Source organism: Python bivittatus, unplaced genomic scaffold, assembly GCF_059951505.1.
Source record: "Python bivittatus isolate LINGU-HERP-01145 unplaced genomic scaffold, Pbiv_v1 ctg000090_np1212, whole genome shotgun sequence".
Classification (NCBI taxonomy): Eukaryota; Metazoa; Chordata; class Lepidosauria; order Squamata; family Pythonidae; genus Python; species Python bivittatus.
This window is the reverse complement of record NW_028277046.1, coordinates 100,452-123,937: the sequence shown is the minus strand read 5'-3', so window position 1 is coordinate 123,937 and position 23,486 is coordinate 100,452. Positions and strand designations below refer to the sequence as shown.

Genomic DNA, 23,486 nt, shown 5'->3' with positions numbered 1-23,486 from the left:
CACCCTGCCATCAGCACAATCTGTGGGTGACAAGAGCAGACAGCAGAGCCTCCCTTTTCGAGCTTGTCATCCCCTCCAGCAGAGTTCAGCTGGCGGGGGGCGGTAAGGAGGCCTGTGCAAAGTAGCCCCTTCCCCCATGCCAAGATTGCTCCGACTACACAAGCTTCCTCTTTAGGTTGGGCTTATTTATATGTGTGTCTGCATCAAGCCAAGCCTATGTGTGGACATTGGGCCTGGGAAGTACATTTGTTGAGAGATGATTACAGCTTGTTTCCCCATCTCTTTATTTTTTATTCAGCCCCTCTGAGTTCTTGAAGGAAGACAAATAGCAGACCAACTTTCTGTACCAAACAGTGTTTGTCCAGAAAAGCCAATCATTTATCACAAGGCAGGCCAGGTTAGTTTCACACCAGCAGAAAGACTTTGGGCAGCTCCCAGGCTGCCTTCTTCAGTTCCAAGACTGATGGCGGTGACATTACTCAAAATTCGGTAACAGCAGGTCACTTCTTCAAGCAGCTGAGGTCAGCTTGACAAATATGGCCTCTGGAAAGCCTGTTGAAAAATCAAGAGCTTTAAAGAAGATTCTTCATATGGGAGGGTGAAATCTGGTTACTGCATCCTTAAATGGGCCTAATTTGATATAACTGTGCAAAAGTGTAACAGGAGTTGTCTGGTTGACATGTTGGAGGAGATTGTTGTAAACTGGGCAGCAGTCAGAGAAAGGAAGAGATCCTAGTTTTAGCGGGAGGTTGCTTGGTTTCTCAGGCATCCATCAATCTTGGCTGCTCCTGCCAACTGTGGGAGCATTCAGGGCAGAAGGCAGCACCAGCCTTCTCCATGATGTTGGGTGCAGAGAATCCCCTTCGCTCCCAAGAGAGCAGAGGATAAATCCACCCTGTGAGAAGAACAGATGTGAAATATATAAAGAAGCCATCAAAGCTTGTTGATCAGGGTATTTTGGGCCATGTTCTAACCTGGGGTCTTTCAACGGCATTGCCAGCGTGGCTGTCGGAATTCACCACTGCTGTAATCTGTCGTTATTTAGTGCACTTCAGTGGCAAATTATATACAGACACACATACACGCTTAATACACGTACATCTCTTTTTTACTTCTGCGGAGTTCAGCACACAAGGTTTCCCCGACCCACCTCCCTTCTGCCCCCAAGGTCACATGTGGTAGACTTATCAAAAGCAACTGGCCCAGGGTGACTTGGCAAGCTGGGTCAATGAGTGGGCATATAACTGGGTGCTCCCATGTTTGGACAAGATGCCAATAGCACGTGCCTCTTTAGTAATACAGCCCATTCCCATATGTCTCTCTGTGTCATGGGTGTTACTGAACATGACACAGCATCAAGGAGCTGGAAACAAACGCTACAGCTACTCAGTCCAGCACTTGCTCAGTGCAGAATTCGCAATTCAGTCTCCCTGGCAGATGCTGTTTAAGATTCCACTTGAACCCATCACTGGTCCCACCATTCTTGGGAACCTTGTTAACGCTGAAACAAGATCTGCTTTCCTATGACTTAAATCCATTATTCCATGCCCTGGACTCTGGAAGGAGAGAGAACATGTCTAGATCTTCTTTTCTGTGACATCCTGTTGTATCCCTTTGAAACTTTTCTTCTCGATCTAAGCCTCCCCAGGTCCTTCATTCTCTCTTCATCAGACTTCGTTTCCAGCCCCGGTCGTCTTCATTACCTCTTCCGGATTCTCCAAATCCTTCCCAAAGTGTCATGCTCTCAGTTGCACCCAGGACTCAAAGCAGGGTCTGACGAATGCAGAATGGCGTGGAACAATGACCTGAAATTTGGAAATTAAACTTCTGCTCCAGCTGCCTTGTATACAGCCGCACACTCCACCCGATCTTGTATCATCTGCCAATTTGGTAATCTCTCCCTCCACCTCCTCGTCCAGATCCTTAAGAGCAATGTCGAAAGTTCCTCACTTGCCACAAGGAATGGTCCTGGCCCTGGGATCCCTCAACCCTCCCTCTCTCCTTGGGATAAGAGCATTTTCTGAGTATGGTTTTCAGGCCCTTTCTGTATCCACTCCATTGTCACATCATCCAGCCTACACTTGCTGCCCCTAATTTAGCCTTTCTGGCTGGGCCACAATGGCTGACGCCCTGCCTTGTAGTTTCTGAAAAATTACAGTCCTAGCAGCTTGTTCCTGCCCAAGGGAAACGTGTATTTGCAGTGGTGTGCAATGCACAGCTCCCTCTAATTCCGAGTTTATTTTCCATTCAGTTTTGGTTCTGTGCCCTGCAAAGAGGAAGCGTGCGAAGGGGAGTGTTGTGAGCCGAACGATGAAAGGCGGGTGACAAGGTGACAGGCGGGGCGGAGGGGAGGGGAGGGGAGGGGAGGCCCGACAGAGGCAAACTTGCACTGAACCCTCCTGCCTTAAGCAGGTAATCACTGCATCATTGTTAGTGTCTGTTCTAAGTGATACGCTTCTGGGTTCAAGTGGAGTTCAGCCAAACAATCCTCATTGTGACAAAACCCGCCTTTCATCCCCAGCTTTCCCGGATGCGGCCTTGGGAAAACGTTTGGCAGGGTTGGGCTGCCCCTACAGTCCCAAAGCCCCCCCTTCCCACCATCCTTTTGCTTGCTGCGGGGGTATGAAAGGGTGCTTCGGTTGCATGGAGGCAGGTGTGAGAATAACAACTGGTCAGGATGTGTGAAAGGTGGCAAATTGGACGGGCACGTCGGGCACATTTTAGCAAGCCCATTTATCGGGCGAGTTCCCAGAGGTGGGTGTTGGCTGGGCATCCTCTGCCTCAAACATTAGCCTGTTTTCTTGGCCTCTTGCCCTGTCCACACTGCACGTGCAGTTTCAGGCTCCAGTGTATTGGTCCCACAAATTGCTGTAATTCCATTAACCAAAAATGTTTAAAGCAGCAAAACCTGACGTGCCCTGACTTTGCAGCCACCAAAAGCTTTGAGTGCAGTCCTCAGAAGGAGCCAGGCTCATGTTGTTCTGTGTCTTAATTCTCTTTGACTTTTCTTTTGTTCTGGGTTTTTGGGGGGGGGTCTATGTGCTTGCTTTCCAGTTGACTCTTGACTCCTTCAGCAGACAGAAACGGGGATCATCTAAGTACTGCTCAGTAACTAACTATGAAGTGTGTGCTTGCACAGTATGTACCTCCTTTTGTCTCTTTTCTCCCCTCCTTCATCCCAGCCCCCCTCTGGCTTAGGAAAAACTTTTTTTCCATTGGGGCAGAATATCTGTGCAAATTTAGCCTTTCCATAAACCACCCAGCCTACAGCAAATGTCTGAAATGTGCTTTTACTTACAGTTCTATAGAGACATCTCTTGCCTAGAAATTGAATGTGGAACGTCTTATAGAGCTCTTATGTTGTTAATAGCATATTGGAATATATTAGCCAGATGGTGTTTGCGATCTGCTGCTGATTCACAATGTGTTGGCTATCCACTCATATTCTATTGGTTTTCTTTTCTCTCCTTCCTTATAGTGTTTTCTACATACTTTAAAATGTATATTTGTATCAGTATTTCCCTTTTTTCTTGAAATCATAATAAATAATAATTTTTTAAAAAATGAAATGCGCTTTTACAGAATACAACCAGTTTCTATCAGATTGTTGAAAACTGAACAATGACAAAAAAGACATCCGTCTTTCCATCTAAATGTGGTTGCTCGTGTTCAAAGTATTTTGTCCAAAAGGGAGGGGGGGTTGTTTTTTGGGTGTTTGGAAAACGTGGTTCGCTTGGTTAGGAAGTCTTTACAGCCAGATTAGGCCCATGAAATGTGCCCAGGCCTGTTGTCCTTCGATAGGCTTTTACAAACGTTCTGCTCACTGACTGAAGGGGATGCGCAGACCCTGGGCATCGGCCACAGCCACACCTCCGTGTCCGCCCTTGGGATCCCTTGGCCACTCCGTGGTGGCACGTGCAGGCGGAAGCTTGGCACGCCTCTGCAGGCCATGTTTTGGCAGTTGCTCGTGGGAGCGCAGCACCCATGTTCTCGCCCCCAACCCGCGCCTTGACCTGCGGGTCCCACTTGCAGCGAGGGGCGAGCCTCCCTGCGCTGGAGCCCAGAGCCTGCTGGGGTGGGAATGCACTTGGTCGGCCCTTCTGCCCTTCCCCTGAACTCTTTCCGTTTCAGTCCCAGCCGCCAGCGCCTGAACTCGCAGCCTCCGAAGCACATCTCGTTTACAGTACCAAGCCGAGGGGCCTGTGTGGGCGTCCCAAGCCAAGGAATGCAGCTTCGGGGTTTTGGTACATAAATTTAGCCAACACGACAAAGAGGAGAGCTGGTCTGAACTTTCCCGATGATCCGGGGGGAGGAGGTTTGCGTCCCATTGATTGCGGTCTGGCATGAAGCCAGGCCCCGGGCTTGACCGACAGTTGAACCATATCGTTAAGGCGTGTAATGCTGCTCGGGTTTTGTACGGCAGCCAATGAGCACATATCCAGAGGGCAAAAGTTTAGAGCGAGTCGAGGCTGTCCGAATTAACCCTCTCGCACAGCATGTAATGTATCCCGCTCCTGCCGAGGAACAGCCGCCTCGCGATTAAAAATGTAAACCTGCAATTATTCCTTTACTTCCGAGTCTGAGCCGCAAAGGGAAGCCGGCTACAGAAAAACAATGGCTAACATTGATGGCCGAGCGGAGCGCGGCTTATCTGGCGGCTGGTGGTTTCTCAGAGTACCCTGGGAGTGGGGCATGGGATAGAGGGCTCCGGGTCAAGGATCCTTCGCAAAGGATTCTGGGTTGAGCTGCTTTTACCCGCTGGGAAAAGGCTCCTCGGACCTTGCCCGTCTCCCCCTTGGACCCTCGCTCTGCGCGCTGCTGCCTGCCCTGATTCTCGAGCAGCTTCTCTCCAGGGTGGGGTTGAGTCTTTCCAGCCTATGCAGCAGGTCCTTCCAAGGGTTGGACCCAGAACCTTTTGCCCCTTCCCAGCAAGAGCTCCAGGGTTGGGCCACTGCTTGGGCCGCCTCTCCTGGAGACTGGGGCTGCCTGTGGGCGCTCCCTTCATCCGGGCCTTTGGAAGCGCCGGCAATGCCCTGTTTGCATCTCCTGGCACCACGTTGGGGACGTTCCTGGAAGTCGGGACACACAGCTTTCTTTAGACCTGGGGCCACACTTGGCCTTGACCCATTCCAAAGAATGTGGGGACCGGGGTGAAAACTCTTTTGGAGACACAAAGGTTAGAAAGGCATATGGTGAATATGATCACACCCCTGCCCCTCATTGTTTCTGTTGCCGCAGAGCTTTCAGAATAACGGGGGGATTCCTGGGGGACGCTCCGGGTTTCCGGGGAGGCATTCAGAGGCATGATAAGCAGGTCTAAGGAATGGCTTGGCTCGATCCCTGCAATTTGCTTTCTGTTGTTGTGCTTAAACCAGTCAGTCCTTGTGGGGCCACATGAGCTTGGTTACGTTTGTGGGGTGGCTTAGTGTCTTGTGCAAACCCAGCCCAGGCGGTTTATCGCTCAGCATTTTGTGCAAACTCCCCAGCTGGGTCAATTCAGTAACCAAGCAGGGAACAGGAATCTTTGGCCTTGATGCTTTCTTCCCCCTCTAGACCCCTGCGCTCACTCACTCACAACAGTGCTGTGGGGTGATGAATCACAGGAGAGTCTGCTTGTGAATTGTTTCCCAATGTGGTGCTTAAAAAGGCAGCACAACACGGTTGGTCCTGTTAGAGTCACTAAAAATAGATTTGTTTCTTTTTTCAGAGGGCCCGGTCTTTGCAGGGGAGATGGAGGGAAGGACTTTGGGAGATTAAGCATACAGAGAAGCAATGTGAGAATAGCTTGGTCAGGAACATGGAGCGCACAAGTGTCTGATCCGTATATGAGCTCACATAGATCTGATTTTTCTGGATAACAAAGGCGTATTCTTTGTTTTGCGGAGGGGAGAGCCCAAGTAAATACCAGGCACTGCATTTCCTCTGCATTTTCACTCCTTGATCCCTTTAATACTTGGCAAGGGAGGCTGCCAAGCATTCGGTCTTGCAGAGAAGGTGTGCGGGGACCATGCAGCTGTTCCGGGCATCTGTTGCTATGCTAATATACACCCGGGGTCTGGATCCGTCCGGGTGAAGCAGCAAAGCAAAAACAGCACCGCTGTCCAGCCCAGGGTTACCTGTATCTGCCTTCCCCATCCTGGCATCTCAGACTGGGAAGCTTCGAAGGAAGGGCTCCCAGGTGGATCAGAAAAACAAAATCCCAGTTGAGAAAGCTGAGAAATCAGATAACTTTGTAACCCTGAACCTGAGAAAATTGTGAATGTGGTGGGCTGTTCAGTCTTTTTGAAAACTCAGGATGTTGCATGAAAAATGTAGCTGCACAGGTTGTGTTGTGCCCAGTTAGACATGCCCTGTAGGGGTTCGGTTGGTCGTTTTCATCCGCCTCAAAATTCCTTCAAAATAACTATTTTCTCTGGTTAGCTTGCAACAGAGTGTTCAGGTTTCTCACCAGAATACAAGTTTTGTTTGTACAAGTCAAAGTACCCCCTTTTCTCCCTGCTGTGATCAACAATCATTGCCTATTTTTGCATGTAATCTTCCTCTGTTTTGCTACTGTCCAATACTATATATTGTGTTCGAGATCCTGAGTTTCATTTTTGGTTACTTCTAATTCGTTATTCTCTGTTAAACAAAAAGTGATGAGATCCAAAGGCAGAAATATAAAATTCATCTTTCCATGTTATAAAAACATTGAGAAAGCATAAATCATCAGAAGTAGCCCGTGTACTATATAACATACTATTAAAAGTTGGGAAATAAAGAAAAGAAAAGAAAAAAAATACTGCAAGTTTGTATCATAAACAAATCAGCTGGAGAAAATTGGACCAGGCTGCAGACTTAACTCCAAGAGGTTGTCTTATGATATCATGATAACATATTTTTTCTAAATTCGAGTCCTGGAAAGCAGTGAGGCCTTTAGAAACCATGAGCAGAGTGAAGCTTCTCATGCCAATGGCAATAAATAATACACTTCTAAGAACATCCTCTGAGTGTCAATATAACAATGTTTTGCAAGAAAGGAGGGATGGAATCTGCTGGGATCAATAAGCTGGAACAGAAAAGATCTTTGGGCTTTGCTATCAAGGAACTGATCGATCAGGCCAGGCAGTTGGAACAGCAGCCCTTTTAAGTCAAAGCTGAAGCCCCATGGCTGCATCCATGGAAAGGCAAGCTTCTTGAGATTAAAAAGAAGACGGATTGTATGATCTGGTGTGTAATTTAAGAACTGAGAGAAGAAGGATATGTTCTGGTTTGGTTAACTCCTGTACTTGCCAAAGAATTTCTGCTTAACAATCATTATTAAGGTGGGAAATCTCTTAGTGAAACTTGGTTGCGCTACTCATGGTTCTCAATTGCACATCAGGCCAGCTGGCCTGCTTCTCCTCCATTGTCTTTGTAAAGTATATCCAGGTTCCTGAGCCAGCATATTGTTGCTTCAGCAGTTAGAATTGCATTGCTGAATGGAGAATTTTCCTACCTTTTGGCAAGCCTTAGACCACACCATGAACCTCAAAACCCCTACCTCCCGGCTTCCTGCTCGGCAGCACGCTTGCTTTGGAAAGCCTCCTGACCTTCTGGAAAACTTTGAGCAGAAAGGGATGAAGATATTGCCTAACACCTCCAGGAAAGGTGAAATGACCTGGCGGGGGTGTGCTGATCAATAAGAGGAAGTGTGTGTTGAAATCCTGAAAGCCCCAGAATTTTGTGGCTTATTGCAATAGCGAGTGAGTCAAATGACGTAAGTGCCTTTGAGGATCTGTTTCCTTTTCTTAGAAAAAAGCTGCCAAGGCGTCGCACGCCGTCTTGAACAGTGGTCTCCCGTTCAGCCGTTCTCTGCCTCCAGTTCTCCATCTCTTCATTTTTTTTCCCGTTTAACAGCACCCTTCTGGACCCCAGACCATTCTCCTGGGTGTGCCTTTGAAAACAGAATCACTCAAACGTGTTGGGCGTTGAGCTGAGTTTAATATAACCCAGATGCAGACAAGCCACCATCCGTTTTGGCTTGCTGCATTTTCAGCTGTTTAAACTCTGGCCCCATGGCTCCTTATTTACAGAACGCAACTTGAGGCAGCCAGACAAACCGTAGTTTCACCACAACGACAGCAACCACCAAGAACTGTGGAATGTTTATTTGTTGTCCAGCTCAGATAGACCCAGTTGCCAAAAGCTGACGGTTTGCAATTGATTGCGAACGGCATCCAGGACTGTTGTGGAAAGAAAAGCAGCATCTTCCCATCCATATTTAAACAATTTCAAGCCGAAATATCCATGCAACATAGGACAGTTATAGTGCCATCTCTGTTCCTTGCAATTAGCACAGCGATCCCATTTACTTTCGGGGTTTATGTTAAAATTCCTTCCACACTGCTACTCTTTCTAAACTTGTGGACTCATCCACCACTATTTATTTAAGTTGCCATAGTTGTATACTGCCTCATCCAGTGACTCCGGTCCAGGCATCCGGCAAAGAAACCATGCTGGATATGGTTTCATGGCTGAAGACAATGGCCTGTGGAATGGTGCGTTTCTGACAGCCTGGCTCGCCCACCGCACCGAGACAGCGGGTGGGTCTTCACCAGAAGCTGATCAGCGAAGTTCCCCACTCCAGGCTTGCCTTCTCTGTGGTGCTCCGCAAACCGGGCCCTGCAAGAGAGCGAAGGGGGCTTACCAGCCACTTTCCTTGCCGAATAACAACGTCCAGATCAGGTACCCTGTTTGAAATGGCCAGTATCCAAAGATGTAGGTACAGCTGCTTTCACCATCCTTTTTTTTCCTTTTCCTGCGAGGTGGACCAATTCCCATACAAAAGCCCATTTAGGGAAGCTGGCTTAGAGCTCCTCGAGAATGTAGTTCTGCTCAAAGGAATCGTTCCAAGTTCCTGAATAGATCCAAAAGTAGTTATTCTTTGCAGGTTTTTGGGCTTCATCCGAACGTTGTGCTAAAATTCTCAGCTCAGAAAAGAGGCACCATGGAATACTCTAGGGTAGGGTTTATGTAAATTCATGCAAGGGATCGGCATTTGCTTTAATTCGGAAAGAATGAAATGTTTTGTGTATTTTTAAAACAGTTGAAACTGACGTGGCCTGCAAGGAGACTGCTCTGTTGCTCTCTAGTTGGCCTTATCCCTGGGTTAAGGTTTTCCTTCTCCCCTTGCATGCTTGGATTCCTTCCCTCACTTCCTGATTTGTGATATATCTGGTAGTTGCTTTTGGGTTTGAACTGTAATTTCCACTTCTGGAAGGAAGTGAACACTTTGCACCGAGAGACTTGGATGCTACTCTGGATGAACTGTGAAGGGCTGGGGCTCACCAAGCCTGCAGGCAGCCAGAGGACAGTCAGTGCCAGAGCAAGAACAAAACAGCAAGAGGAATGTCCCAGGCAGGCAGGCCGTCCTCCTGGTCTCTTGGCAAATATGGGGAGTCTGATGCTGGCACCCTTGCCTGCAACCCACTCCCCCCCCCCCTTGCCCTCAACATGCAGGGGAAGGTTGTTTTCTGGAAGCTTTCAAAGCTTTTGCCATCAAAACCACCTGCCTCCAGCAGTGCGCAGCTTAGGGAAACGGTTCCTTCCCACCAACACTGTTAACCTCATTTGTAAGTTAAAGCCTTTAGCCTTCAACTTTGAGTACTGAACACAAAAAAGAAAAAGTGTGCGATAAAAGGCCATTGATATCCATTAGCTGGGCTTAAGCATGACTCACTAAACCATTATTTATTTTAATCAGACATTGTTAGCGTGCCACAGTTGGCCGGGGGTTCCATGGGATGTGCGGCCATACAGTAAGGTTTACAAGCTACGGTGGCCTGGTTCTCTCAACGTGCAAAGCTAGTCCTGAACAAATCACATGATGGCTTGTGCAATATGCAAAGACAAGCTAAATGAGGTCTTTCATCCAATGTCCTTTGTATAATTTTGGCTAACCAGACCCAGATAATTTGGTATAGCATGTGAATCCAGGTTTATGGTTTATTGGACCCCAAAAAGTCAGAATCATGTCAACTTAAACCCCGTTAGAACTCCCATAACAATAGTAAGTGTGCCATGTGTGGCTTGTTTTCCTACTCATAACCAAAATAAAAGAGGGCTGAAACTGTTTGATTCAGTAAATCTGGATTCCTTGTTTCAAATATGTCAGGTGAGAATCTTTAGAAAGATCATTGATCATAGAAGTGATGCTGTACTTAACTACATACGTACAGCCATTTTTTTTCTAGAATTCCAATATTGTGTCTGGGTACAATTTCCTTCAGTCCTCTGCTAGTTGGGACCTCCGGTCTTGGGTACTGGAGATGACCCAGGTCCTTTGATACTCTGGCTTTGTTAGAACCCAAATTGTGCAAGACCCATGTTGTGCATCTCTCCTGCACAACATGACTCTGACTTCTCTCGAAGTTCCCTGATCCTGAAGCTCTTCCGGTGTGTGGTTGACAGGACCCAGGCCGAGCGAGTACGGAAGCCGCGGTGCTGCCGGGGGCCCCAAGGACTGCTGCCCCGCTACTCCGAGAGCCAGGCGGAAGGGCAGGAGCTGTTCTTCAAGCTGACAGACAACATTCAGGATGAGTTGTAAGTACTAGGCTGGCTTGTTCTCCTGGAGTGGCATCCCTGGGAATTGTGGCAAACCCGCCCTCTGACTGCACCCTCTTTGGGAAGCCTCGTGTGGCCTTCCTCAGGGAAGCGCCCCAGTGTGGCTCTTGCTCCTGGATCAGCTCGGCCGCCATCCTGCAGATGAAACCTGAGGCAGAGGCCTTGGCCTGGGTCCCACCGTTCTGGGACTTGACTTCTCTAGCGAGTACCTGTCTGTGGGCAGACCCAGAGACACGCTGCTAAGTTGGACTCAGAACACGGGCATACACGAACCGGGTATTTTTAGGCGAATCTGCCTAATACTCCTTCCTCCTCTTATTTTCCTACAACAACAACTCTGTGAGGTGGGTTGGGCCAAGAGAGAGGGACCAGCCCAAAGTCCCCCAGCCGGCTTTCCTGCCTAAGGCGGGGCTAGAATTCACCATCTGCTGCCTTCTAGCCTGGGGCCTTCACCACGACACCAGACTGGGTCTCCCTATTTTGCATCACCCACAGAACAAAAATGGGGCTGAGCAGAAGTGGGTGGGGTAGAGATCAAGGACAAAACTGAAGAGAGGGAAGGGGCTGGGGAAATAGGGTGAGCAGGTGAGCAAGCTGACCCACCCATCCCAGAAGCCCGATTGGATGTGGCGAAGAGTGGCTAAGCTTTTGCTGTTCGTGGAGGTTGAACTTACCGGGTCCTTCCCCTCAAGTATACCCAAACAGAGCATATTTTGGGCAGCAAACAGGGACGGGTGCAGGTTTTCTTACCAGCTCCCTTCCAGTAGCAAGAACATTTTAAGAGCAGGCCAAGTAGAGTGCTGAACAGTCTTCTGTTCATTGTGTGTGGTTCAGGTCAGGACCCTGCTGGGTACCTTCTCCTCAAGCCCCCGGTGAGGCTGGTCAGGCTAAGAATGATTGGGGAGGGAGCCTCCGTCAGAGCCACACGATCTGCTTGGCCCTAGCAGATAATTTGAACTAAGCCATAGAGTTCCATTTTGGGGCTATTTCATTTCATGTGAGTAATCCAGGCTGGGGATTTAGCCTGTGTGTGTAAAAGGAGGCTTCCTAAGAAGCTGCTCTATCTTCTGTCTCCAAGATTTCTGTCCCAATCTTTACCCAGTTCTTCATGCTGGGCTTCCCCTTCTGTCCTCAGCCATCCCAGGGCAGAGAGTGTGACTCAGCTGTGAGTTTTTAGCAGCACTTTTTCTGCAGCTCACCCTGATCTGGAACTAGGGCCAGTTTTCTTCATGAGGAACCCAGGACACTTCCCATCCACCCACCCACCCATCCCTGTTTCCTACCCTTATGATTTTTTTTTAAAAAAGCTTAATTATCTACATATTTAAATCTGTTAAAATGTTAAAATATTTTAAATTTTAAATTTTTTTTAAAAAAGGGTTTTTTAATATCTTGCTCTTCTGCACTAAGTGATTCCATATTGTTTTCAGGGAGGCGGTCAGAGTTTGGAGGCATCAGGCCATAAATTCTCAAGTGATTTTGTTGCTTCTGCTTTGTTCTTTTTTTCTAAATTAATTTGTTTGTTTTATTTTATGGGAGGGAGGGTGTCACCACCTTTGCTGCTTTGGCATGGGTGGGTGGTTGGTTGGTTGGTTGGTTGGTTGGTTGGTTGGTTGGTTGGTTGGTTTCTCTGTGATTTTTGGATTCGCAGTTGGTGGGATTGGAGAGGCACGCAGGTAAAGATGCTTCAGGGGTCACTAGGAGGTTTGGCAGCCAGTCCTGAAGGGAGAGATGGATGTCAGCCAGTTAGGAAGAGGGACAGGGTGTGTGACTCAGGCTGAGAGCACAACACAACACTGGGGGCAGATTTTCCAAAAACAGCCATGCCGGTGGCTTCATGGTCCTTATTTGTACCTCAATGTTTTAGCCAAGCTGAAATCTTGGAAACGTTGCTCCTCCCCTGCCCCTTTTGTGTCGTTTTGTTTTGCCAGAGTGACACACTGGCTGTTGGGCCTAAATCCCACGCTTTCTCGCAGCACCAACTCCATCTAGATTTGCAGGAGGGACTCCTTACAGATTATGCAGAGGAATCCTCGGAATTAAGCCTTCTTGCGCTTTAGGCAAGTCTGTGTTAAGACCGAGACCGGGGAAGAGCTGATTCCAAAAAGGAGATTCCGTGTTGCTGCTCCGTGGTGTCCCACAGCTGTGAATATCTGTTTCTAAATTATTTCGCCTCGGGACAAATAGGGAAAGGTAAACAAACTAGCCCTGGATTAAGCCAGTGTCCAACAGTGGCTTAGTTCTAAGCACGAAAGAAGATGGAAAAAGCAACCAGCGCATAGTAGATGTGAACACGGGAATCTCTTTCTGGGTGATTCAGAAAAGCCCTGCCAAGTAATGATTTCAGGCCTGCCATGACATCATAGGACTGGGAAGGGCCACTGAGACCATTACATTAAGTGCAAACTCCCAGACACTGCAGAAATCCAATTAAAGCCCCCCTGCCCCCGCCCTCCCTTAGAGACTAAGGTAATTCTCTTAACTTCCCTTGCAATGAGTGACTTCTTCCTAAAACGTAAGGCCTCTTTTTTCTGTGTCCTTTCCTGTGGCTCAGTGAGAACAAGTCTTGACCCTCTCCTCTGGGGCACCCCTTCCTGCTCTCCATTCTTTGTTTCATTCTGCAGTTCTCGTGCAAGAGAAGAAAGCGCGTCCCCTAATTTTCCTGGCTGTGGGAATTTGGTTTCTTTTGGCAAACGGGTGGCAAAGATGGGCACTGATGTCTTGTTTTCTTCCCAAGCTTCATTGCAGTCGAAAACGTAGACCGCTACTGTGTAATCATTTCTTCAAAAGCGGTTTATTTTCTGAAGAGCGGGGATGTTATGGACCGTGAGGCCATCTTCCTTGAGGTCAAGTACGACGATCTCTACCACTGCCTTATCTCCAGAGACCACGGGCAGGTCTATGTCCAGCTAACGAAGAAAGCTGTAAATTCAAGCAGCGGCGTTTCAATGCCTGGCCCATCGCATCAGAAGCCCATGGTGAGCCGTTGCAGTTGCTTGGAAAACTTGCTCTCTTGGTGTGAAGAGAGGAGGGTGCTGTGGTTGAAATAATTTGCCTTTGGATTGTGAGAGAAATGCATTGGGGCTTTTGGAGGCTGGGTTGCTGTGATCATAGAACAATCAGAAATCAGGTGTTTCCCTTTTTCTACTTCTGTTTCTGAAACAAGGACAATTTGGAGAGGGAAGCCAGGAGCAGAAGAAGTCTCCAAGGGCTTCCTGTATTTCCCCCTTCTCCAGTGTAGATCCTCCCTTGCTTATCTGTCCTTTAATTAATCACAGTTTGTCATTTCCACCTGAACCAGGACAGATTGCAGTTGATCTGAAGTACAGATTGCCAACATCATGAAAATGAATAAAAAAGAGAGAGATGCATTTGTTTGTTGTTAAGCCAAAAAGTGCATTTCCACCCACGGCTGCCGTTTTGCTCTTCTGCCCAGCTGACACACCTCAAGATTTGAGTAAGAAGAAGGGGAAAGTTATTTTCTTGAATCTTGAAGCCTGCACATCCAAGGCCACCTTGCCACTTCCATTCCCCATCAGAGGTGTACGCTACTAATATAAGGCCTTAGACCTGATGGATACATTGCTTTGGTTTGTTTGAGCTTAGCATGTGGGAATCCTGCCATTGTGGCTTGTAAAATATGGCTTACTGCTTTCAGGGAACCGTGGTTATATAATAGCTTAGTATACTCATAGATTTTAAGAGTTGAAAAAAACCTTGGGGCTTACCCACTCCAAACCCCAGCCCAGTGTAGACATCCATCACCAGAGCATCTCAGATCATCCAGCCTCTCTTTAAATCCAGGGGAAGCAGCCTCTGTCCTTGGCGAACAGCTCTCACCATTAAGAAATTCTTCCTGGTGTCCAAGGGAATGTACTTCCTTCAAATTTAAACCCGGTCTTTTGGAACAATTCTGAATAATCCTCCACCAGTAAGGTAACTTTTGATGGCTTTTTAGCAGCAGTGCTCATTTTGTGTCTCGTGCAGGTTCACGTGACGACAGAGGAGCTGGCCGTCCGACTCTGTCAAGAAATCAACTATGCAAAAAGTCTTTTCTATGAACAGCAGCTGATGTTGAGGTCCAGCGAACACCAGGAGCAATTGGAGTTGGACTCTTGACCCCAAGAAAACCTCTGAATGGGGATACCACCCCTCGGCTCAGTCAGAGAAGCAGACCCTTCCCAGGATGTAAGAAAGCTTTGGGTGAAGCACGTGGAGGCAAAATAATCTTGCGGTGTGGGACGCTTGGGGTTACCAACTCAAAGATTGGTAACATGCATTAACATTGTTGACATACATTAATTCTAGGAAAAACCTGGTATTTTCTTACAATTTGTGTATATATAGTATATATGTATACATGTGTGTGTTACATGTATGTGTGTGTACGCCACACACACAGACGCACACACTTTTTTTGGTGAGGTTGTATAAAAGTCTATTTCATGTAAAGAAATTATAGGAAAGGTTATATTGCACTGATTCTGAGCATTTTGAGAATGGCACTTTCTTCTCTGGGGAGGGCAAGGAGACAGGTCAGGTGTCAAGAGCAGGGGCTCCACTTGGGCAGCCCAGCCAGGGTTGCTGGGGCTTCTAGCCTGGCATCTCGGGGTGGGGGACGGAGGCACCCATTTCCCAGATTCTCACCCAGGCCTTTGTCTGGCTTAAGATGCCAAGGAGGACCAGGCAGAGTTCATTCCCAGTGTCTGGGCAGGGGGAAAGCAGATTCAAGAAGACTGAACAAGAATGACAGTTGACAAATGGAATGTTGCAGACCTGTAGTCTGAACCTGAGGATTAATAAACAACATGGCTGCTCTTTCGTCTTTCTATTATTTCCCTGGGAGTAAGCAATGCCAGTTTTGGACTTACCTCTGGGAAGAAGGCGTAACTTGGCAAGCGGGTGGGGAATGCAGAAATTGCCATGCTCCCCAGCTGTCAGTATCTCCTGTCTGGAAAAATGCTGCTAGCTTGGATACCCAGGAGCTTTAGGAAATTCACCTAAATTCTTAGGTAGGTAGGTATATAGGTAGCTAGCTAGCTAACTAGGCATGTTTCTATAGCAGATGGTCCCCAGCGTCTCTAGGTAGGGCTGGGAAAGGCTGGATTTTGAAGAGCAGTGCAGGACAAAATGAGAATAGTTGGTTCTCCGCATTTCAGTTCTTAGAAGAGATGAGCTTTTAATGCACATGTGCAAACCCTACCCCATTCCAAGCTTCCGTCCCATGGCTCTTTTAGCGCAGAGGTGAGAGCTGGTGGACTGGGTTTCAGACAAAAGGTTACCGGGGAAGGGGGGGGGGGGTTAAGAGCAAACTGGACAAACTGGTCAGCCTCCCCTGTCTTGTCCTGTGGAATCTGCTAGCCTTGCCACAGGCATTGCAAGATCTCTGAGGAGCTGAGGAATGAGAGCCAGTGAGCCAGAGCCTGGCGATCTTGGACATAAAATCAGGGTCTGGGGCAGGGGGCGGCACAGAGAGACATGTTTTAAATTGATTATGGATGGCTTTTGTATGTTTGTATATTGGGTTTTTTTAACTTGTTTTTATTGGATTTTTTTTTTTACTTGCGAGCCACTCAGAGTCACTTAGATGAGATGGACAGCTATACAAATCAGAATTATTATTATTATTATTATTCAGATTTGAGGACACAGGTAGAAGGAAGTCACATCTTTAGAGCCATAGGCATCTACCCTCAGGCATTTACTCTCTTGGTGGCTTTGAAGGGTTGCAAAAAAGTTAAATATTTCCTTCCTGCTGCAGTTCCATGTCATCCAGGTCTAGTTCATTGGATCGTTGTAGGGCCCAAGACAGCATGTTTAAATTGTGGTGGGTCTGGCCCATAACTCCCATATCTCCTCCCTCCCACATCACTTCATGAGCGAGGGCTACATATCCAGGTGAGCCCCTTTCCTTTCAATGGGATTGGGGGAACAGAAACAGCGCGGCTTTGCTTTGAATTCTCTAGCTTCGTATTTGATTCTTTCAGTTCTGAAAGAATCTTGGAAAGAAAAAGGGCCAAGTGAGATGGGCCGCTTTGCAAGGACCAAGAAAGAGTCTGATCTCACAACCATCTTCTTGGTTGGCTACTGTGGTGCAAGTGCCGTATTATTAGTTAGGGTTGACTGCAGTGTTTTCTCAGCTAGGAAAGGAAAAGGACTTCTAAATCTGCCTGCGGGAATTGAATGAAGTTTCACATGCTCCATAGTAGAAGACACTAGAGGCAGCTACAGTAAAGCAGGATGCGAAGAATGTTGAACCAGATAGACAGGTGGTAGAAGTGTGTTCCTGCTTCTCCCTTCGGCCCGTCTTGGCACTTTGCTGACTGACCGGTACTTGGCGCTGCGGTGTTGTTCCTAACCTTTGTCCAGCTTGGTGACAGGGTCTGCTTGTTTTGCACGGCACGACCTGCAGCTCTTGTAGCAAAGCCTGTTGTTGCATGATGCACTGAGGGGCCTGAGCCAGCATGTTGCCGAGCCTGATGCTGACTGGGGCTGGGAGGGAGTGACTGGCCAAGGTCAGCCAGCTGGTTTCCATCCATGCCTAAGGAGGACTAGACCCTGGATTCCCCCACTCCTAGTCCAGATCCTTCACCACTGCACCACAATGGCACTTTGCATGAAGCATTGCAAAACAGACTGGCAGCAGAAACCAGGACATCGTGCCTCCGACTCACATACCTCTTCAGTGACTGCAAAAGAATTCATCTGGGAGCCAAAAAGGTAGTGATGGGAGAGGTGGTGGTGAAAAAAACATTAGAATTGCTTTTGGCCAGCACTCAGATAAGAGAAAGGCCATAAGCAAATAGCAGACTTAGCTATATTTCTGTAAAATACGATTCCAGCAAGAATGTCTTGCTGTGAAATCCGTGTTGATATTGGCACCTCTGCCTCGTTACTAAGTGAATAAACAGTGTTCAGATTCCAAGGCTCATAGCTGAAAATACCTTCCTTCTCTTCTCCCAGCCCCTTGTCCCCACTTTTTCTTCCCCAAAGTACAGACATTCTAGCTTCTAGCTGTCTCCCCACAAATCCTCAGGGGGTTAAAAGGACTGCTTGCAAAAGCGAAGAAAGCCGTTGATAGAGCAAGTAGTAAGAACAGAATACTTAATTCTTAATTAAGAGTAGAATACTCTTCTGAGCTCTGATTGCTCTTACAGACTCTGTAACTTAGATTGCTTAGAACAGTCCCAACTAGGGTTTCTTGGTGCCAGAATAAACGCTTTTCTTTTAAGGCCCATAATGTATCTTGTGATTCCTTAGCAGAAATCTAGCCGTTGTCAAAAATATTCCAGGATTTCAGGCAGGAAGATCAAAAATTGGCCATCAAAAAAAAAAAGGACTAATTCTAATTGCTGTGGACCTCATTGGTGAGCATGCTGGGCTGTCTGTGGTCACCATGTTCCAACCTCAAAAGTTTCTGAAGGTGGCGTGGTCTGCATGGAGGAAAAGTTAGGAGCTGCTATCTCAAAAGAACAGCCTCCTCCATAATTAAAAAAAAAAGCGTTGGAACTCAGGGAATTCCTGGAAAATAAGCATGGCATGCTGCTTACAGGTTTGGAAGCATGTTTCCCCCATCCAGGGGAAACAAAAAAGCACACTGAAGTTCTCCAACCCTCAGGGCGAGAATCCAGTTTAAAGCACCCTGGCAAACATTCATGCCAGCTCTGCTTGAACACATTTAATGAAGAAGGAATCCACCATCTCTCAGGGCTGAATGGTTACGTCAATTTTAATTACGCAATTTACTGAGTATTAAAATAAGAGTAACAAATAATACATTCTATTGAATCATTAAGGGTACCATAAAAAGTAGGTAAGGACTGTGTAGGCACTTGAGGGGCCTGGCAGGAAGCCCGCAGGCCACGGAGCAGCTACAGGGTCTGGGTAGTCTCCAAGGGCAGCCCCATGAGTTTGCTGCTGGGTGGTTTTTTCTGACATTAAATTGGAATCTGCCTTCCAGTCTGTGTTCTTGGTTCTGCATGTCTTGCATTCAGGAGTGAGGGGGAACAGGTTGACGAGAGATGATTATAGCCCCCGCTTCAAGGGGGCCTGAGAGAGTCTTGCCTGGAATCGGGAGAGCTGTGGCCGGTCAGGGGTGCTGGTGCCGGCGGATCTGGCACTCTCAAACTCCGCTTCCCTTGCGTCCCCATATCCTGCCAAGGGCCCATTTGGGAGAGTTTTCAGCCCGCTAAGGTAGAATGTGTGTGCTCTTGGCCAATCCAAGCAGAAAAGGATACCCAGAACGCTTTGTGTATTACGTGCAAAAGCTTCCTAAACCTTAGCAGGGGAAAAGCTGACCTCTCCCCACCGAGCGATGCCACGGCCTCCGCCCTCCTGTGTCCAGCAGACGTGCCGCGGGATTCGGGCTGCTCGGCCTGGGAAAGGCGAGGGAGCAGGAGCAGGAGCAGGCGGGCTCCGCCTCGCTCGCGTCCATTACTCTTTTTGATTGACACTTTAATGAGGGTACAAGGGGTCGCCCCCCTGCTGGGGGGCTGGTTCATGCCCCGTTTATCTCACAGTCTCTGTTAGCCAAAAATAGCCGCCGGGCTCCGTTTCACCGGCCCGTGACCCACCATGATGGATTGAGTGGCGGAGGGGAGTTGGCAGCTGAAGTGTGTAGCAACAGTTTCTCCCTGTCAGCACAACACAATGGATTTGCTGATCCCTGGGTTTTCCCGGCCACCCCCGTTTGGGAGTCCCCGGCATCTTTTTGCTTTTCCACCAGGAGGTAGAGAGAGAGAGGGCTAGGGAGGAAAAAACAAAAAATGAGGCTGGGATCATCTCGCCAGCCCTCTTGAGAGGGCAGGTGGGCAAGGAGTAAAATCTCCCCTTTTCTCTCTGAAAAACCTGCATGGAGTGGATCCACTCAGGTGTCTGCAGCTTTAGAGCACGTAATTCAGCCAGGCTTTGTTTACACAACCACACTAAACCGACACGTGATTGGTTTGATTTCATTGTGGCTTAGCAATTTATGGAAATCTCAAGCACAGGATTTCATGGCTTCGTGTGTTGTGTGAACCCCCCAAGCAGAATTCATTCAATAAACCCTGTTCAACATCCAAAGCCTTCTACCCTGTTAAGGGAAGCCAGTCTGGATCTTCCACCAGACATTTCTTTCAATCTAAGTGCTCCTTCATAATCAAATCTGGGTGATCAGCACAGTGACCTGTTACGAAGAGGCAGGCATAGTTGGGTTGAATTGGTGGTGGTTTGCTTAGCACCAAAGAATCTGGCCTGGCCAAAATTGATGGCAGTTGAGCAGCATCTGGATGACTACAGCTGGCCCACCCTGGCTCAGATTCCTCTTCTGCTTGGGGAGACCTCTCCAGAAAGGGGAGCTTTTGTAGAAGAGAGGAATGGTGTTAAAAGGAAGAGTTCCCAGAACTTTGGAGACAGGAGCCCCCTGGTTGCAAATAAAGTTGTGCAGACGTTGTGGGTTTCCCTGAAATTTTATCTGGCCGTTGACAGGCATGGTATCGGAGCAGCCGCCAACCTGCTCCACGAGGGCTCCTCTTGAAACAGCTGCGGAGTCAGCACAAGCAGCCTCCCCCAGTGGAAAAAGTGGTCTTGGACAAGCTGCACGTTCCTCCTTCCCGTGTCTCCAGATCTTCTCCTTCTGCTCCTTGCTTTGATTTCAGTCCCTCCTGCTGAGCGCGGGGGCCCAGTGGCTCTTAAGGGCTCCCCACCTGTATCTAACCCCGCGGAGGAGCAGGTTAGCCCGCCTGGGTGAAAAGTTCACCTACCAGCCAGGCCGTCTGTCCCTCCGGCTTAATTTATCTGCTATTTGGCTAACCCTGCTCTGAACTCCAGGCTCCCTGCCGGAGGAGCTCACATTGGCCAGAGGCCTCCGCCAAGCCCTGGCTGGTCTTTCTGCTCACCCTCTGACTTGTGCGGGAAGGGCAGGCCACCGAGGAGCACGATGCAGCCACTGCAGAGCAGCCACTTCCGTGGGCTGGGAGCCATGGGGAGAGCAGCGTGACCCAGCCACTCGGCACAGGGGGGCTTGTGGGGGCCATTTAGTGGGAACCGGGAAAGGAAAGGACGTTTCGATTCCCGGGCAGTTCCTCCCACAAGCCTTTTCCAGAGCCGGCCTGGGGGCTAGCAGAGGGGTCCAGCCAGGATGGAAAGATGCCGCAGGAGCCGCCCCCAACCGTCAGATGAAAGCCCTGCCTGAAAACATCAGAAGGCTTCCAAGCATCCTGAGAACAAGGCTGAAAAACAGAAGCCTCTTTCACAAAGGAATCGAGAAATCCCAGAGCAGGTTTTGGCCCAGCACTAAAAGTTACTAGTACTTCAAGGGAAATGCCACAGAGTCCCTCTTTCACTCTAAGCTGTGGTAGGTTACATCATCACGCTCTGCATTCCTCCATTGCATTAAGGCGTATGTCATACCTGACCAAATGGAGCGGCCAGCCCCGTCAAAAAGAGCAACTCCAGCCAATGAGGAGAGGTATTGTGACCGAGCAAACTGCATCTGCTCAAGCTATCCAGGGTCAGCCGTGAGGGCTGAAGCCAGCCAGGCGGGAAGTCGAAAGTCTGAGCCGGGAACGGAACGCAGAACTGCAATGCTTCAACGTCCACAGCTAAGAAATGGGCGGCAGGAAGTCTGCTAGCACATAAAGGTGGGAGGAGGAGATGCATGGCTGGTGCTGGACCTGGCATGGAAATGCAGCTAGATTGCCCGATCCTACCGTACTGCTCTTCATTATGAAATGGCTCTAAGCCTCAGCATCCAAACCTGCAAAATGGGGAAAATTTATGACCAAATTTTGCAGAGGCTGAACAGATGTTGTGACCTTATTTGCACCTTTGCATTTTATAGGCTGCATGTTTACTGCATCTTTGATGTTGATCTTGGGGGAGCTAGCATATGGCACACATGATGATAGTTCGAAAGAATCTCGGAGCTGTTGCTTTGCTTGAAATGCCAAGACTGTAAAACTTAACAGCTGCCTGACAAGGAGCCCAACTGGAGATTTACAGATTCTTGGACTATTCTTGGCAATCTAAGCTTCACCTTTGGAGAAGCCTGTAGCTTGGCAACTGCGGTTTGAGAGAAAGGGGGGGAGGCAAAAGGCTACGTGTACCTGAACATCGCCAAGCCTCAAATCTCAGCAGCTAAGTTTTTTCATACCCCCTTTCTGCTTGCTTCCTCCCCTCGATTTCTGTGTCTCTTCTTCCTTTCCCTTTGTTGTCTTTCTTCACTCCTTCTGGCAGTGATCCTCAGCAGAACAACAAAGGCCTTACAACAGAGCCCCTCCTTTCATCTCTGAAAGTCGGGCCAATTCAGGATCCCTGAAGCACCCTAGCAGAATAAACTAAGAGGAGGGACTTGTCATTGTGTCCTGCCTACTACAAAACAGCCCCCTAGGATTCTCCAGCCAGAGAAGTCTCCACGAAGCCAGGATTTCCATCAGAACTGGCCACCAGCCGCTGGGAAGTCATGTATGGACTAGCCTTCTCTCTTTTCACCATCCACCCGCCTAATGCAAGTTTGCTAGACTTTCCAGTTTAGAAAGAAAACTTTCTGGTGGCACATTTGGGCATCCATTGGGATGTGTCCTGGGGGCTTAAGTTGCACAGGTGTGACCAGCAGTGTTGCACCAGTGTAAGCTAAGGAAGGGAGGAATCTTGATCCTTCTTAGAAGATGGGGGCACGCTTAGCTTGTCCTTAGTCTCCCTTTGAGTTACTTGGGGCTTACTCGGTGGCCTCTGAACAAGAACAGTGCAATTTGCACTAGACCAAGTGAATTGGGCAGAAAATGCCTTCTTCATTTCACTGGAGGGGGAAATGTTTGCTTTCCCCATTTTTTTCCCCAAAGGAGAAGGTATTTGTGAACTTCTTGCCTGTAGAGCCCTGGCATTTATCTTAATTATGAGGCAGCTGAGGAACATCTGTGTACAGTCCTATCCCTAGTGGTCCATGGGCTTCCTACCTTCTCCCACTTCCATGAAATCTCAAGAAAGTGTGTGTGTGTGTGTGTGTGTGTGTTGTGTGGCACATGGGGAAATATCAGCTAAAGATGTCTAACCAGGGCTTAAAACAATTCTCCAAACGCATGCTACAGCATTTGGCAACAGAAGTTTCTTTCATTCAGGAAGAAAAGCTTTAAGGATGTGCAAAGGAGACATTAGCACAATATTATTCCCAAGTGGAACTTGCCATTGTTGGATTAAAAACTGGACCGTAGCCTCTACCTACTTCTTCCCCAACACGTTGCTTCTAGCATCACAATTTTCCCCAGGCAGCTCATCCCTCTGTTCTCCTTTAAAAATGATGACAAAAAGTAGTGGGTGGGGTAGAAGCCTGACAGAATTAAATGAAAATGAACAGAAATTCCTCCAAGAATGCACCAGGGTGTCTCTGCAGCATACCACGCTGGTAACACACCCATGGGTGTCTACTAGCTGGAAGACATAAACTTCAGCAGAGGATTTTGAGGCCTCAAGGAATGTGGTCACTTCCCTCCACCTTTCTTCCCGTCTCATAACACGACCCTGGCCCCACCACCCACCCAGGGCTGCAACGGAGCCTGGTGACGGAGGACTGCAGGGCGTGTGTATCTAGGGTGTGCCTCTGGCCCTCAGAAGGCCTGTGGGACGGAGACTGGCCACGGGTGCACCACCAAAGTGAAGCGGATAAAGACTGCATCAAACGTTACTTTGGGTGAGAAGGGTCTGGCTAACTAGCTGGCACTTTGTGCTGCAAAGCTGGGTTGTTTATCACCCACATCTAGTAAGGGGCACAGAATATTGGGGCCCAGGAGAGAGTGGCTGGCAAGATCCACAGCGGAAATCATTCTAGCCCTAATTGTATTCTTCAGTCTTTTTTTTTTTTTGAGCTGTTTCTTATTTTCAGTGCTCATTCAAAAGCCAAACGAAGACATACTCAGAGACCGTAC

At 48.3% G+C, this 23,486-nt stretch overlaps 1 protein-coding gene across 5 annotated transcripts in view; it reads left to right on the top strand.

Annotated features, from left to right (window-relative positions):
* VPS13D (vacuolar protein sorting 13 homolog D) overlaps positions 1-18,396 on the top strand; it is a 114,697-nt gene extending 96,301 nt beyond the window's left edge. For 3 of the 5 annotated variants that reach the window (XM_088136670.1, XM_088136669.1, XM_088136668.1), the window contains exons 68-70: positions 10,432-10,563; positions 13,322-13,562; positions 14,572-18,396. In XM_088136670.1, coding sequence (XP_087992796.1) covers positions 10,432-10,563; positions 13,322-13,562; positions 14,572-14,703 — 505 coding nt within the window. In that variant the 3' untranslated portion in view covers positions 14,704-18,396. The remainder of the gene's footprint in view (positions 1-10,431; positions 10,564-13,321; positions 13,563-14,571) is intronic. The other 2 variants (XM_088136674.1, XM_088136671.1) reach the window with 1 other exon arrangement.
* Positions 18,397-23,486: the final 5,090 nt, after the last annotated feature.